The sequence below is a fragment of the Planococcus citri genome, chromosome 3, assembly GCF_950023065.1.
Source record: "Planococcus citri chromosome 3, ihPlaCitr1.1, whole genome shotgun sequence".
NCBI lineage: Eukaryota > Metazoa > Arthropoda > Insecta > Hemiptera > Pseudococcidae > Planococcus > Planococcus citri.
Window position 1 is genome coordinate 42,059,967 of NC_088679.1, and position 14,447 is coordinate 42,074,413.

The 14,447-nt window shown below is 33.1% G+C and overlaps 1 protein-coding gene across 3 annotated transcripts in view; it reads right to left on the minus strand.

Annotated features, from left to right (window-relative positions):
• Window positions 1-12,012, minus strand: part of LOC135842101 (ankyrin repeat and death domain-containing protein 1A-like) — an 83,024-nt gene extending 71,012 nt beyond the window's left edge. Inside the window, exons 1-3 of one of the 3 annotated variants that reach the window (XM_065359453.1) lie at window positions 11,729-12,012; window positions 5,707-5,855; window positions 3,543-3,652 (exon numbers count right to left, since the gene is read on the minus strand). In XM_065359453.1, the coding sequence (XP_065215525.1) occupies window positions 3,543-3,652; window positions 5,707-5,818 (222 nt within the window). In that variant the 5' untranslated portion in view covers window positions 5,819-5,855; window positions 11,729-12,012. The remainder of the gene's footprint in view (window positions 1-3,542; window positions 3,653-5,706; window positions 5,856-11,728) is intronic. The other 2 variants (XM_065359451.1, XM_065359452.1) reach the window with 2 other exon arrangements.
• Window positions 12,013-14,447: the final 2,435 nt, after the last annotated feature.

Genomic DNA, 14,447 nt, shown 5'->3' on the forward strand with positions numbered 1-14,447 from the left:
ATAATCATTTAAAGATGATTATACAATGTACATATTACGCGTAATTTTGCTGCTTTAAACTTTTTTTTTTGAAAAAAAAAAAAAAAACATTTTTAGATCTAAAATTAACATGAACCTTATTCCTTTGTTGAAATCATAAATACGCAATTAAAACACATCGTATGAATTTATGTAGGAACTAAAGGTATGAAATAGATAGTACATACTATCCCTAGCAATAAAAAGGTAAGTAGATTGTATATGTATATGTAATATGTACAATATCTAATCATTTTCACAATGGAATGCAATTGCCAATGATGAATGTAGATAAGCGCAAGGACCAACTGCTAAGAAATATTGGCTGTTTAAATGTGGTCGTATAAACGAAAAAGTAGCCTAAGTTAAAAAGGGATTAAACTCAAATGGTGGCACTTTGCCAGCAGGTATTAGTTATTTTGGAAGACCAACTGGAAATCGACGACTGGAAATCCTTGCTTAAAAATTTTCTACCCCGAGCTGAACGTATCTGCAAAATGTTAATATGTATTGGAAAAACTGGAAATCCCTACTTTAAAATTTTCTACCTCGAGCTGAATGTATCTGCAAAATGTTAATATTGGAAAAACTAAGTTATAAGGAAACTACATTTCTTGAAATTTCATAATTATTGACCATTTGTAGAAAATCGAAATTAGGAAGTTTATAAATTGTTTTAATAACAAGGGAGCACCCCAGGCCCCAGGTGACATTCGCCGATTTCAACGATTCTTGCATCATTGGATAGAGGACATCGAACATAGTCCAACCCCAAATTTTCAGCTGGTGAAGTTGATATTTCAGCCTTCCAGGGCAATTTTTCGATTTTCACATTGCAATTTTGAAAAAATCGAAAAATTGCCCTGAAATGCTGAAATATCAACTTCAGCAGCTGAAATTTCACCGTGAGCTAGTCTTATCATATGTATTGAAATGCCCAAATAATATTGAAGGTTTCGGTATGCGACCTGCGCCGACTACTTTTGGCCAATTTTTCAAAATTTATAGGTAGCCTATGTGAAAACGAAAAATCGCTCTGAAAAATCGAAATATCAACTTCAACAGCTGAAAATTTCGTGGTGACTATGTTCGATGTCCTCTATCCAGTGGTACAAGAATCATTGAAATCGGTGCATGTCACCTGGGGCACCTCCCTTGTAAGTGTGGCACATTGAAACGGCAAATGACTGTTGAGAAGAGTTATTTCGTTACAATGATTTTCACAAATATCAAAATTGGAGGAGCTACATACTGCTGTGGGATGAAACTGAACAAATTTTTGTCGCGATTGAGGGGAAGGAGGGTATGAAATTTGGTTATGACCGAGTATTGTGTCGAAAAAAGTAGTTTCCTGATCAAAAGTTCCGTATGCAAGATGATTTTTCAAAAAAATACTTCTTTAGCTTATTCTGCACAAAAATTCTACTGAGACATTCTTTTCACTTTTTTAAAAGGGTGGTGGGGGGATGGTTAACATTCCTTTTCAACCTATTTATAAACGTAAAAAATTGAAAAAATTTTAATTTTGATTACAAAGGGAGCTTAATCGATAAATAGAATCTGACATTAAAATTGCATTTGAATACAAAATAAAGTAAGTGACCAGTGAATCAAAAAATGATTTTTCTGCCAAAAATATCCCTCAACATTTAACAATAAATACAATTTGATAAATCATCAAGCAGTATATGAAATCGCTGAAAATATTTGTCGAAATAAGACGTGTTTAAGAACATCTTTCTGGTCAATAAATTTCCGTTTTTCACAGACTGATATGTTTACTCGCAGGAGGTCTATTCCCAACAGAGCTATTTCCTCAGTAATAATTTTTCAATCTAAAAAATTAAGAAGCTCGCAGCACATATCGACGAAATGCTTTACAAGACGCGTCATTTTTCGACTTAACGCCGGAGGATGACTGCAGAACAGAGCCAAGAGAGTTATTAGATATATGTAGGGATGTGTACAAGTTAAAAAATCTCCTACGGTCCTCCAGCCATATCATTCATCATTTTTTTCCCTAGGCTTTTGTTGTATTTTGAAAATTCATCATTTTTCTGACGTATCGACACTATCCGCAAGTTTTTGCGCCATATTTTGAATTTATATTTCGTGTGTTATCTTGGCGTAAAAACTATTGTTGCTGAAACCACTCAGTCGTCTTTTCAAGTCACTTATCACGTGTGAGTATTATTAGCGATACGATATTTGTTTGCAAAGTATTGTTTCGAATAAAAAAACGTATCCTTGTTTGTGTTACGAAAAAAAAGAGGTAGGTACGCTAAACGCAAAAATTAACGTACACTTGGTGGTAATCCTTCTCATATGTATGATTCGAAACATCAAAACCACACAAGCTTCATTAATTACAAAACTCGGCCAAAACTCGAAAAATATTAATTATTCACTGACAGTTTTTAAACTGCATTTGTTACCGTTACTTCACGCTACTGGTTCTTTCTTTTTTACGTAGATCTAGGTAGGTGTACAGTGTAAAATGCACACGAGTTTTAAATTATGGTATAGAGAGGGAGAAAATCTGAAACAATTCTCACAATCGGAACTTGAACAAAAAACCTAATTTAAAAAACATATAAGTAGGTACAGGCGCGAATTAGGTATAAATTAAAGAGATTAAGCGAACGAATTAAATAAAAGCTTTTTTTTCACTTAAAAAGTTAAGCCAAGTAGGTAGACAGTCGACTCGAAAATAATTAGATTTAGACTAACTTTTTCAGCCGAAAAAAAAAGAACAAGGAAGTAGGTAATGAACATAGTTAGTACACACAATCCACATTTTGTTTTAAAACATTATTAGCATCAAAATATTCTCGAGTAAACAGAACCAGACAAAAACATCGTGAATTCCAACAATCAACCTTTTTTTTATTTTTTCAAATCATTAAAATATAGAGAAGCGCTAATTTCAATTCATACTAACTATTTCATTTCTTGAAATTTTATCATGAATGAAGCTGATGAAACAGACGGTAGCAAAATCGAAAATCAGGATATTTCGAAAATATTACCCACCTACGACTTGATAACTTGTACTAACTATGTATACTTTAAAATGTGTTTTCTAAAGACGACGACGAAATGCTTCACTGCAGCCTACCTCGCGGATTAACTATACGTATTTCACGAAACAATATTCCAGACACGTACCGCAAAAATACGATAAATAATGTAAATAAAGGGTGCAATGATGAATGAAAATTACCATACACAACAGATAATACACATTTCAAAATCACGAAAATTCTTGACAATTATGGCCACGCCGAAACGAGAAAAATTCGTGTTTTAAAACAACAAATTTACGCGCTGCCTCATTTATGTTTGCATTTTACAATCTCTGTGACGTGAATTTCGGCGGAAAATGAGATAAGTAAATAAAAAATGGTTCGATATATACTCGTACAATTCATTTCTTCTTCAGCTACTTCAGCGTTACGCTGTTTTATCACAATATCTACGACATGTTTTCGAAATAAATATTGTACAGGTACGAGTATACTTACATTATTTCTAGAGTTAACATCCAAAGGTTCTTTCATCACTTCTCGAACAGCCTCTACGTCATTTTTGATCACAGCTTCATGCAGTACCAGCTCATTCTTTAGATTTGATACTGAAAATAAACAACGTAGGTACCTATTAATTTTATAGTTTATAGTTTATCATAATTCATGCACAGCAGTGAAGTTTTCAATATATGTACTTAGGAGTTGATAATTGTTCCAGAAAGAAAGTTCAATTCTAAAAAATATTTGGACCTATACTGTTTCACTTTTGGCCTCCTGAATCTACTGGTGAATGATGATGGTTTCAAGGTTCAAGTCGTTCTAGAACCTCCATAGAGTTTTTAAATTTCCCAATTTTGACGATTTGGTTCCTTTTTATGGCAATTCTCCTAAAACTAAAAATTCCAAAAACTTGATGGAAACTTTAAAATGGCTCGAAACGACCACCAATTGATTTAATAGGTGAAATATACGCAGCATTTAAACCAAACTTCAGTTTTCCTAGTTGATTTTATCAAATTTTGAGTATCTTGTGGAAAATAAGCGTCCATCAAAAATCAAAATACGTGCAGCAGTTAAAATTTGGTCTCATGAGATAGATATTTTTTATTGTTCGGACTCGAATATTTTTTCCGTCGGATGGTATACCTCTCTTGTAAACTTTTCTTCAGAAAATAGCTGCAAAATGATCACTCCTTCCCTCCTTCGACACCTCTTCTATCAGACACCAATGCGAAAACATTACATTCAATTGTATCGTCAATTTATCAATTTAATTAATTTAAATTTGAGACAACTTTGTGAATAATCCAATCAAATTCGAGAGTATAACGCAATATCAACAACAATGTTTCAAGACTTCCTATCTTTTAATCTGTTGCTTGCAGAAAAATGTGGAAGTTTTTTCGCATGAAAATTAGTTTAGTTCCTTGACATTATGATCTTCACGATAGAAAATAACAGCCCTAACAAAATACACATTTTTCAAACTACCGAAATAAAAACTTTTGAAGTAGATTCCTACGCACGAGCGGAAAATTTTTATAAAAAGGCAAGTACCTTTTAATACAATGTCATTCATAAGGGGGAAAATAGGTAGATAAGTAGTTATATAAAATTCATATTGTTAGCCACGCTACAGCGCGGCGCTTGTTCCGCTATCAAAAATATTCCAAACTTGGAATTCTTCTAAAATGGAACTTCGTATTTTATTTCTTGTCGTTTATTTTACAATTTGCTTTCTCATATTGTACCAACAGAAACTTCGTTTTAAAAAAATTAATTAATGCGCGTTCATTAAATATTACTTTCATTCCACAAAAACATTTGTTCGTCCAAAAAGTCTGGAAACTTTTTAATAATAAGAAAGCCAGCGCAAATTTCCACCACAAGATACATGTTACATGGGGGAAAACTGTCACTCGCACCAAAATGTACGCAAATGAAGTGCCTACATAAAATATGCCTCACTTCGTTTATGTACGTTGAAAGGCTTTTAAAACAATACAAAGAAAATTCCAACATCTTACATTGAAAGTGAAACTCGCATAAGAACAAATAGTCAAAATTATAAGAACAAAAAAAGAAATGAGATGCGAAATTTTTTCATGAGAGGAAAAAAAGTGAAAAACGGAATGACGCAATCCAGCGACATGAATGACGTGTGATGTTTTTTTTTCTCGTTTTAAAATAGCAATAAGTATTGTACACATGGTAGGAAAAAAAAGTTCTACATAAATAGATTCTCACAACGATACCAGATACCACCATGAAAAATGGTTTGCGAAATGGTATGATTCGACAATTATCATTATTCTTAATAAATTCTCATTTTAGGTTATGCGATATGATACCTATTCAAAGGTTATATAATTTGAAAATGATAATTCCTCATTCGAAATATTGCGGTTTTTCTCGAAAAATTGAAAAAAAAAATCAAAAAAGAACAAATTAATTTAAAATGATAGAGAAAACTTTAAAATACTGATTCCGGTTACTTACATTTAATTTTATAAATAAATTTTGTATAACGTAATGAGCGAAATCAAATGACTTGGGCACAATTGCCAGAGGTAGGTAATTCGACGGATCAGTATGAAGACGCTCAATTTTACGAAATTCAACCACAAAAATGAAATGTTAAGTAACAATTTATGCTTACTTCGACTCGCCCTACGGTTTAAACTTTGCGTTGGAATCGGTGGTTCCGGATTCTCTTCTCCGCCGCCCATCGAAACCCGCCGCAGCACAACGCAATCGTCTACTCGCAACATTGGGTCTAATGGATTTATGGACGTCTCACATCGTTAGCTGCAAAGAAAAAAATCTTCATTATACTTCTTGAATGATTTTATTTTCATTTGAATTCAAACAGAGAACACCAATTCTCGCTTTCCATTTAAAAATAATAATAAAACAAGATAAGAAATTTTAAATTCAACAAGAGCACGCGGAAAACGAAAATGACTTTCGTCAAATTAAATGTGCAAGGAAAGTGGAAAAGCCCGAAAGGAAAACGTGAATGCACAAATTTTTGAAAGGAATTACTATTAGTATGTCACGTGATTCGGAATGAGAAATCGGTAGGAATAATAGTAAAAATTAATTAATAAAATATGGTCCTCTCTCTCTAAATAAAAAAATTGAAATAATAATGTAATAACCGATAGGTAAGAAATAACAATAGGTAAGTCACATAATAAGGAAACTTCTGAAAATTTTTTGTCCTCATTTTACTCATTAGTTCATCAACGGTCAGGCGCGATATAAAATAATATAATCTCAGCTCATTCATTAGAATGGAACTCATTCTCCTTCGATCCCAAGGTACCTACAAAATTCAATGCAGGAAACTCGTACTAAGTATAAAAATAATGAAAAATGCCAAAAAAAAATCGAAGGGAGGAAATAAAAATTGGATCGTTGGTTTTGCTGCGAGTCTAGTGAAATGATATCATTTGGAAAATTTTGCTCGAGAGTGATTTTAATAGCTGAAAAAGTTACCTCGAAATATACCTATGAGGTAGAATTTTCATTCCTTTGACTTCGTTTCATCCTTTAAAAAGTTCAAAATCAAAATAAAAAAAATACGTATATGGGCCTGGGATATTTTAGGGTAGAATCGCAGCTTTCTGACGAGGCATTAAGGCATTATGCAACTTTTACTGACCCATGCAGTACACGCTATACACGTATGTTTGCTTAACCACAGATTGCAGGTGCAATGGCATGTCCATAAGAAATCATCCTCAATTACTATTTCTTGTGACTAGAGATACAATTTTGATACGATATTTCTACCTCTCGTAAAATTTCTCACCAAGATATTCCGCAACTTTTTTCTTACAATTACATTGTTACATAAGATTTCACCGTAACTCCATAAATTCACTGAAAAATAATCCTACCAAACAGAAATCCTATGTGAAATTTACATACATTCGATGGAAGGTAATAAAACGTAAAATGTTTTGCGCGTGAAGAATATGAAATGCGTTCGACTATAATTTTTTTTTCAAATAGGCAACACATGTAACATTCATGAATACAACTGTCCACATTTTAGGGTCAAAATGAGTGTCCAGCACAGCACAAGCCATAGAATTTACGCTAGTTTTCTTTTCGAGGAAATTGCGATTTCACATTTTCTGAACACTCAAAATGTGTAACATTTTTTAAAAATAATTTTCACGTGCGAATGAATAAAAAAAACATCCACCTCGTACATTCATATTTTCTCATTTTATCAAAATATACTCAGGTTTTACATTTCCTTGAATTTTATTGTCTACATGTACCTAGACCTATACCTGCCTGCCTACCCATTTGGTTCATGGTCATGCAAACGAAAAGCAAAGCAAGGCATATCAGATAGGCACGTTTTGTGACATTTTTAGCTTTACGAATTTAAATCACTGTTTTCTCAAATATTACGATCCTAGAGAATGAAAAAATCATTGTAAATCAATGTCCGTACTTCGCTGCGCACAAAAAATTTTAAAAACCTGACGAGAAAGGCATGATGAAGAATCGAAGAAGGAAAAAGATGAACACAGAACGTCTTTCAACTTGAAGAAAAATTATTAATGGATAAATTCGATTCAATTTCAAGCGGAAAAAATTATTTAAAAAAAAAAGCATAATAAACAGAAGAAAGCGTACACAATTCAAGCAACCACGCCATCCGAAAACATTTTAATTATGAAAAATAGTCTACTTTGTTTATTCACGAAGCTTATCCGGAATTTCGGAATTCTTCAACTCTACAGTATTTTTACAAGGGAAAGCTTTTGAACAGGGTGCAGTGTTTTCATGCAGAAAGGCTCATTTAAAGGCAAAAAGGTTTCGTTGTGGTGCAACGCTTAATTTTTGGTTAATTAAATCGAATGTGGTGAGAAACACAAATTAAAACAATGCAGAATTTCAGAAGTAGTTCTCACGCTATTTCATGCATAAGCGTATTGCTTTTCCATTGACATGACGGTCTCATCAGCATACGTCAGTCTGAACGCATTTGTCGTTCAACCGATAATTTTGGCTTAATATGTACATCATTATTACATTATTAAATGTATAGATAGTAAGTCCAACTATTTCGTGAAAATTAAATACACACAGTTAGAGCTGAAATGAATCTGACAATCACATTTAAAATTTAGAATTGTCGAGATTTACATAAATGATTCTCTTGTAACGTTTGAATAAGTATAGACCTAATTTTTATTCGAGAAACAGCATTCCGGACGATTTCACAATTACTTATTTCATCAAGGGTGGAAGTGAAATGTCAACCCAGAAAAACTACGCAATGAAATCAACAAACAAAACAACTGAAATAAGTTTTCATCACCTGAATAAATTTTGATTGAGCTCTGAGCGAGTTTCAACTTAAACTATTTTACGCAGATCTTTCACTTTCATTAGCCTTTTTACTTTGGTTGAAAACAATGCTGCTTTTCAAATTTTAATTAAATTATTATTATTGCTAAAATCTTAAGCCGAATTTTAATTATATTTTTTCTTGGATTAATTGGATTTCCTTTTAAAGTTAATTACATTTTGTCGTTCATAAAAATTCGGATTTTGTTCGAATGTTTTTTTTTCCTCAAAAGAACTACGCATAGAAATGCAAATAGTGGGACTAGAACACCGTGGACGAACATACCACTGTGTTGAAAGGAAAAGGGTTAAGTTTGAATATTTTATTTAGATCCGTTATATTGATATCAATTCGTGTATGCGGTGTATGTATTTAAATTGCGGTGCTACTTAATGTTTGGTATTTTGTAGAGAAAAAAATTAATTTACCTATACGAACAAATTTTACTTCATACTAATTTGATGAATGGTTGTAGGTCTAGGTACAAGGTATACACAGGATATTCTTACGCTCTGGAGGGTAAAATACCTACTTAGCTTAGCAACGTGTCGTAAATTCGGGAGAATTACTCGTAGGTAGGTACTTTCATTCATTGGATACGTACAAGGTAACACCGAAGGTATAAGAGTAGGGTGCCCAGAAATATCGAGTACCCCTAAGAAAGTTTTTCATTAATAATATAGGTTGGCAACGTGAAATAGATGCATATGATTGGTGAAATATTATCTCTCCAGTCCAACAACCAATCATGTGCTATCATTATTATCATTCACTGTAACCAACCGAAGTATTTTAGTAGGAACTTTTTTAGGGGTACTCGATATTTCTGGGCACCCTGTACATATGTACTACATGTACGTGTTCTACCTATTCGTTTTTGTCACCACAGCTTAAAGACCCATTCTGGCGATAAATTTGGTAAAATTTAATCAACATTATCGAAAAACACGCTTGAGTAGGCGAAATGCATGATTTGTTAATAAACCGACGCAAACTGATTGCTAAAAATATGCTTTACGTTTAACAATCAATAACTGTCAACTATACAATACGCAATCACATCGTGGACCTTTGATACTTTCGGCTTTTATAACTTTTACGAGAGCAGAACTCATCATTTATCAAACTATGATTGAGATGAAAGTTCTATTCAACAGCCGTTGAAAAAAGAAAGTCACACATGCATCAGAATAAGCAACTCGAGCTAATTATTCGCTTAAATGTAACTTTTCAGCTTTTGCCTTTTGGGTAATTATAGTCCACGTGTTCTTCCTCAAACTGCCTTACGTTCAGCGTGTTCCTTATTCCTTTTACGTATTAATGTTGACATAATTATCTTAGCTGAAACTTTTCAGCCGTAATTATTACAATCATCATTTAGAACTAAATGGGTAGATGTATACTAGGGAAAATATATTACAAAAAGTAATTCTGTCGCTCGTATACATTATTTTCATACACATCGGTATGCTTGCTACACTTAAACCGAAAAATGCATCAAATTGATCTGAGTTCTCAATTCCAGCTAAGTACATCATAAAATATTAGACAATTGAACATTAAAAAACGGGGAAATATTTTTTGCACGACGAAAAAGGGCGTCATCACGACAAGCATTTTTTCGTTCATAAAAGATGAATGAACGACGAAAAATTATGAAGTTCCACGCCAGATGACGCCCGACAATAAAGTATTTATGAACGACTACAATTTAATAACGAGATAAGCAGTATTCACGACAAAATAATTTCATACAGGACAGAACATTATGAGTTCAATTACGTTTATATTTTGTACAAATTTTAACAAATGATCAACTGAGGGTTTCTTTTTAAAAAATTTGAGTGAAATTGTGACTCAGTAGAGGAGAACCAAATTGACCTAAGCGAAGCGAGGGAAAAATCTTAGGCAAAAAAATGAGAATTTTGAGGATAGATCGGCCATTTTGACGACAAATAAACGATAATTAAATACATGATTGTAAAAAATTTGAATTTTTGAAAACTGAAACTAAAATATTGTTGGAATTTTTGTATTTTCCTAACTTTCTTGAATTTCTCACAATTTCCAAATTTTTTTCTACTTTCGCGGAACCGGAGGGGGGGGGGCAAACTGTCTCTCCTTAGCCCCCTTTCGCTTTTCGTACCTGAGGTCAAAAAACGAAGGGGGTCATCCATCAAAGTCCACAAAACATTACTTCTATAAAGAGCAATTTTTTACATACCTACTTCGTTTTTTTGGTATCATTTTAATATTTTGAAACGTTTATTTCTGTCGGTGAAACGCCTGTTTTTGATAGAAAAATTTTGTCGTGCATTGCCTTATATAGCAGTGGAAAGTAATTAAATGTCGTGAATTTTTTAATTCGTCGTTTGATACATTATTTTGTCGTTGGAGTACCTTTTATGTCGGGGTAAGCTCTTTATTGTCGGGAATTTCCAATTTAGTCGTGAAAATGATTTTTCTGGCGTGAAAGTGCCTATGCTTGTCGTGCTGACGCCCTTTTTTGTCGTGGTATTAAATCACACCCTTAAAAAACCTTTAATAGATATTTCTTGAAACTGTGACATTATACACTAAAGAAAGTAGATAGGTAAGTTCACTTTTTGATTTGAAATGAAGTAAAAACAAAATACCCACGAGGAATATATTCAATGAATATGTTCCTGTTTTAATCAAAGTAATACCTGAGAATGTAAAAAAAAAGTCACATATTGGTTGACTTCCATTTAAATAAAATAGATATTTTTTTCTCTTTGTAGTTACTTTCTAACTAACTACCTACTACTAAAAAGAAAAGTTGTTTATTTTTAATTTTTCTTCTTTAACACAACATTTTATGCATCGTACCATAGGTAATTGCAAAGCATTTCTCGGGGCGATTTTTTTTTTTTTTCATTAAATAATTCATTAATTGCTTCGAGGTTTTAAAAATTTTATCCATTTATTAATTTTAATAAATTTCAAATTTTTGGCCTATTTTTTTCATACTTGATGAAAAATACTAGTTACAGGTTAAAAATAGTATAAATTTGTCAAGTACATACAAGAGTTTATTTTTTAGAGAGAAAAAGTTACCAAATTGATAGTATCCACATGTGAAAACATCGCTTCAATCTTCTGCTTACATGAAAATGCTCGCGAAAATACCATTTTCGGTCACTTTAACAATGTGACAATTTTATTACCCCGCGTAGTAATACTTGATGTAATTTATTAGAGTAAAAAACCACATTCGGAAAGTAAACATTCGATTTGTAGCTGTATCAACTTTTTGAAAATGTGTATTTTGAAAACAACTTACTTGATGGTTCTGGATATGATAAATCATGACGATTTAGAAAATTAACCGAAGTGATATGTTCGCACCGACGACATCGCTTTTTCACCGAATCAAACGTTTTAACGTAAGTAAGAGACGACAAGTAGAAACCATGGCGCGCACGTTATATTCGAGCAAAGGTATCCGAAAAACTGCCACCGGTGTCGAAAGACTACGTCGTCTCGCTTTGCACCTTTTACGTTTATAAATTTTTTATTTGCGTCAGGATGCGGCGGGTGTCTATTAACAATGTGGTATAGTTATTCACTTTGCACCACAAGCTATTGATTCTCTTCCTATTAAACAGACATTAAATCAGATGCGAGTAATTTACAATTACAATACGTAAATGTACATAGTTACTTAATTGAACGATCATACTATAATTAATTGCTCACTTACTTTCTAAGAAAAACATGGACTGTTTTCATCTTCAATTTCATTCCCTGATTCCATCTCTTTTTCCGGGATCCGGGTATATGTATCTGAACTTCAAGATGAGGAACTAGAGAATAGATATGCCCTTTAATTGTGGTGATGTGAAGAAACATGATGATATTTCATTTCAGAATTAACTGAGTCAAGCATGAAAATGATCAAAATTTCAGAAACTCCAAAACAAAACTCGACTTGAAATTTGAAAATTGGAATTACACAGTGATAACTGATAACTGATAAGCGTGTCCAAAAATCAAAAGGTTGCCTTTACAGAAGCGGGAAATTTATCTAACCCTCGCGGCCTCGCCCTCCCACCACTTCAACTGCCCTCAACAATTAACCTAAATTATCACTCAAAGTATTGAATTGAATATGAGTACCTATTATTTTACATACATGATGCTAATGCAAATCGTACTCGATGAATTAGTACGTTACTCGCATTTCGGTATTAAAATAATTTTTACTATCAAAGGGAATTTTCCTCCCTTTTTCCCTGCAACAAAACCTTGCTTTCATCCCTGATACTGATAACAGAAATCAACAGAAAAAACCATTTGTTGCTTGCATCATGCATGCTTGATGAGTATTTTGAAGCCATTGAACTTAAAATTGTGTATGATGATCATTTTTCTATGTGATTTTCCCGTTGTCTATCGAATGTTATTGTGCCGGCTTCAATACGAATTACGAACTAGTTATTCGCTTCTGTTCATTTTGATTTGACGGTCGTCCTCATCCACTGTAGATTCCAGCAATCCTGAATCCAGCCGAACGACGGAATGCTCATCGTATCGTATCAATGATTGTATCATTCACCGTGAAGATTTCGGGGTTTTGATATTGCAAATTGGTAAGTAATTCGAAAATGTTAAAATGATCTATTAAGTATTATGTAAGTAGGCCTACATATTCATCATTTTTACATCTACGTTATTCATGAATAAATAAGTAGTTTTGTTAGCATTATCAGCTGGTGTTACATTACACATAACTACACGATAGAAGAACGAACACTTACAGCTACTATAGAATATAGATACTTACAGTCACAGTTTTCGACAAACATACGATGATAGATTTTCTTACCAACTGTAACCAAGAACCAAGCATTCAAGCACCAGCCTTAAGTTACAAATTACAATTTGCATGCAACATCATCAAGATTTCGAGTAACTTGGGTACATTATTCCACAGGTGCGATGAACGAAAGAAATGTGAAACGGCACCTCCTCCGCCATAATTACGCCAATATAGCTAGAAGTAAAAGTTCAAAGTTAGATTGTGATGTACTTGTTATAACTGGCAACGTTGCTTTATGTATGTATCTTTTCAAAGTAACGGTTTCGTATTGAATATATGTATTATTACCTTTCTGTCATGTCAACGAATATGTTATTATACGCCCTGAGAAAAGATGTCTCGTAGTTTTTATTACAAAATACTTCTTAAATGGTAATAAAATGCTCACAAAGTACCCGGTACACTAGTGGCTCCCATCCGGTGGGCACGATTTTCTTATAAAAAGTGCGATTTATTTCTGTTTTATAAAAAACTATTCTACACGATTGTATCGTCGTAAGTTTCCATTGTTCGAAACCGCGTGTGCAACTTTATTTTCTTATAAAATTCGCGACAATTTATAGAAATGATTACGTAGTTCCTGATCAATTAGAAATAAATGTTACTACTCATTCCAGTAAGTGTAACCTGTTTTTCGTGAAATATTGCGCCGGAAAAACGTCAAAATTCCGCGCAATATTGTATCAGATAAGTCGCTTTCAAGACCAATCACGCCGAATCAATCTCCAATCCTCAAGCTACGGAAACGCGAAGTTCAACGTGTAGAAATAATTAAGAAAAGTGTTCGTAAAACAAAGAATGTTCCAATAGAAATAATCAATCCTAGTGTTGAAGTTTTTGAAGATTTTTATACGAATCAAATCCGAGCATTGTTTGAAAACCTCCCGTTTTCAAACCTAGCCGAGTCAGTACGTGAAAACTTGTCGGAAATGGCTCTGACTGAAGAACAAATAAATACTAAGATCGATGATAAAATCGCCGCAGCTGAAGCTCGAATTAATAATCATGTTACTAAAACGATTACCGATGCGACGAAAGATTTGTTCCAACAAATTTCTACAGCTATGACGACGGCGATAAATAACAGAATGGATGCTGAAATGGCCGAGTTCGAAGTTCCACCTCAGCATATCCAAGTCACGTTACCTAATGAACAGAACTTCATTACCTTATTTCCGAA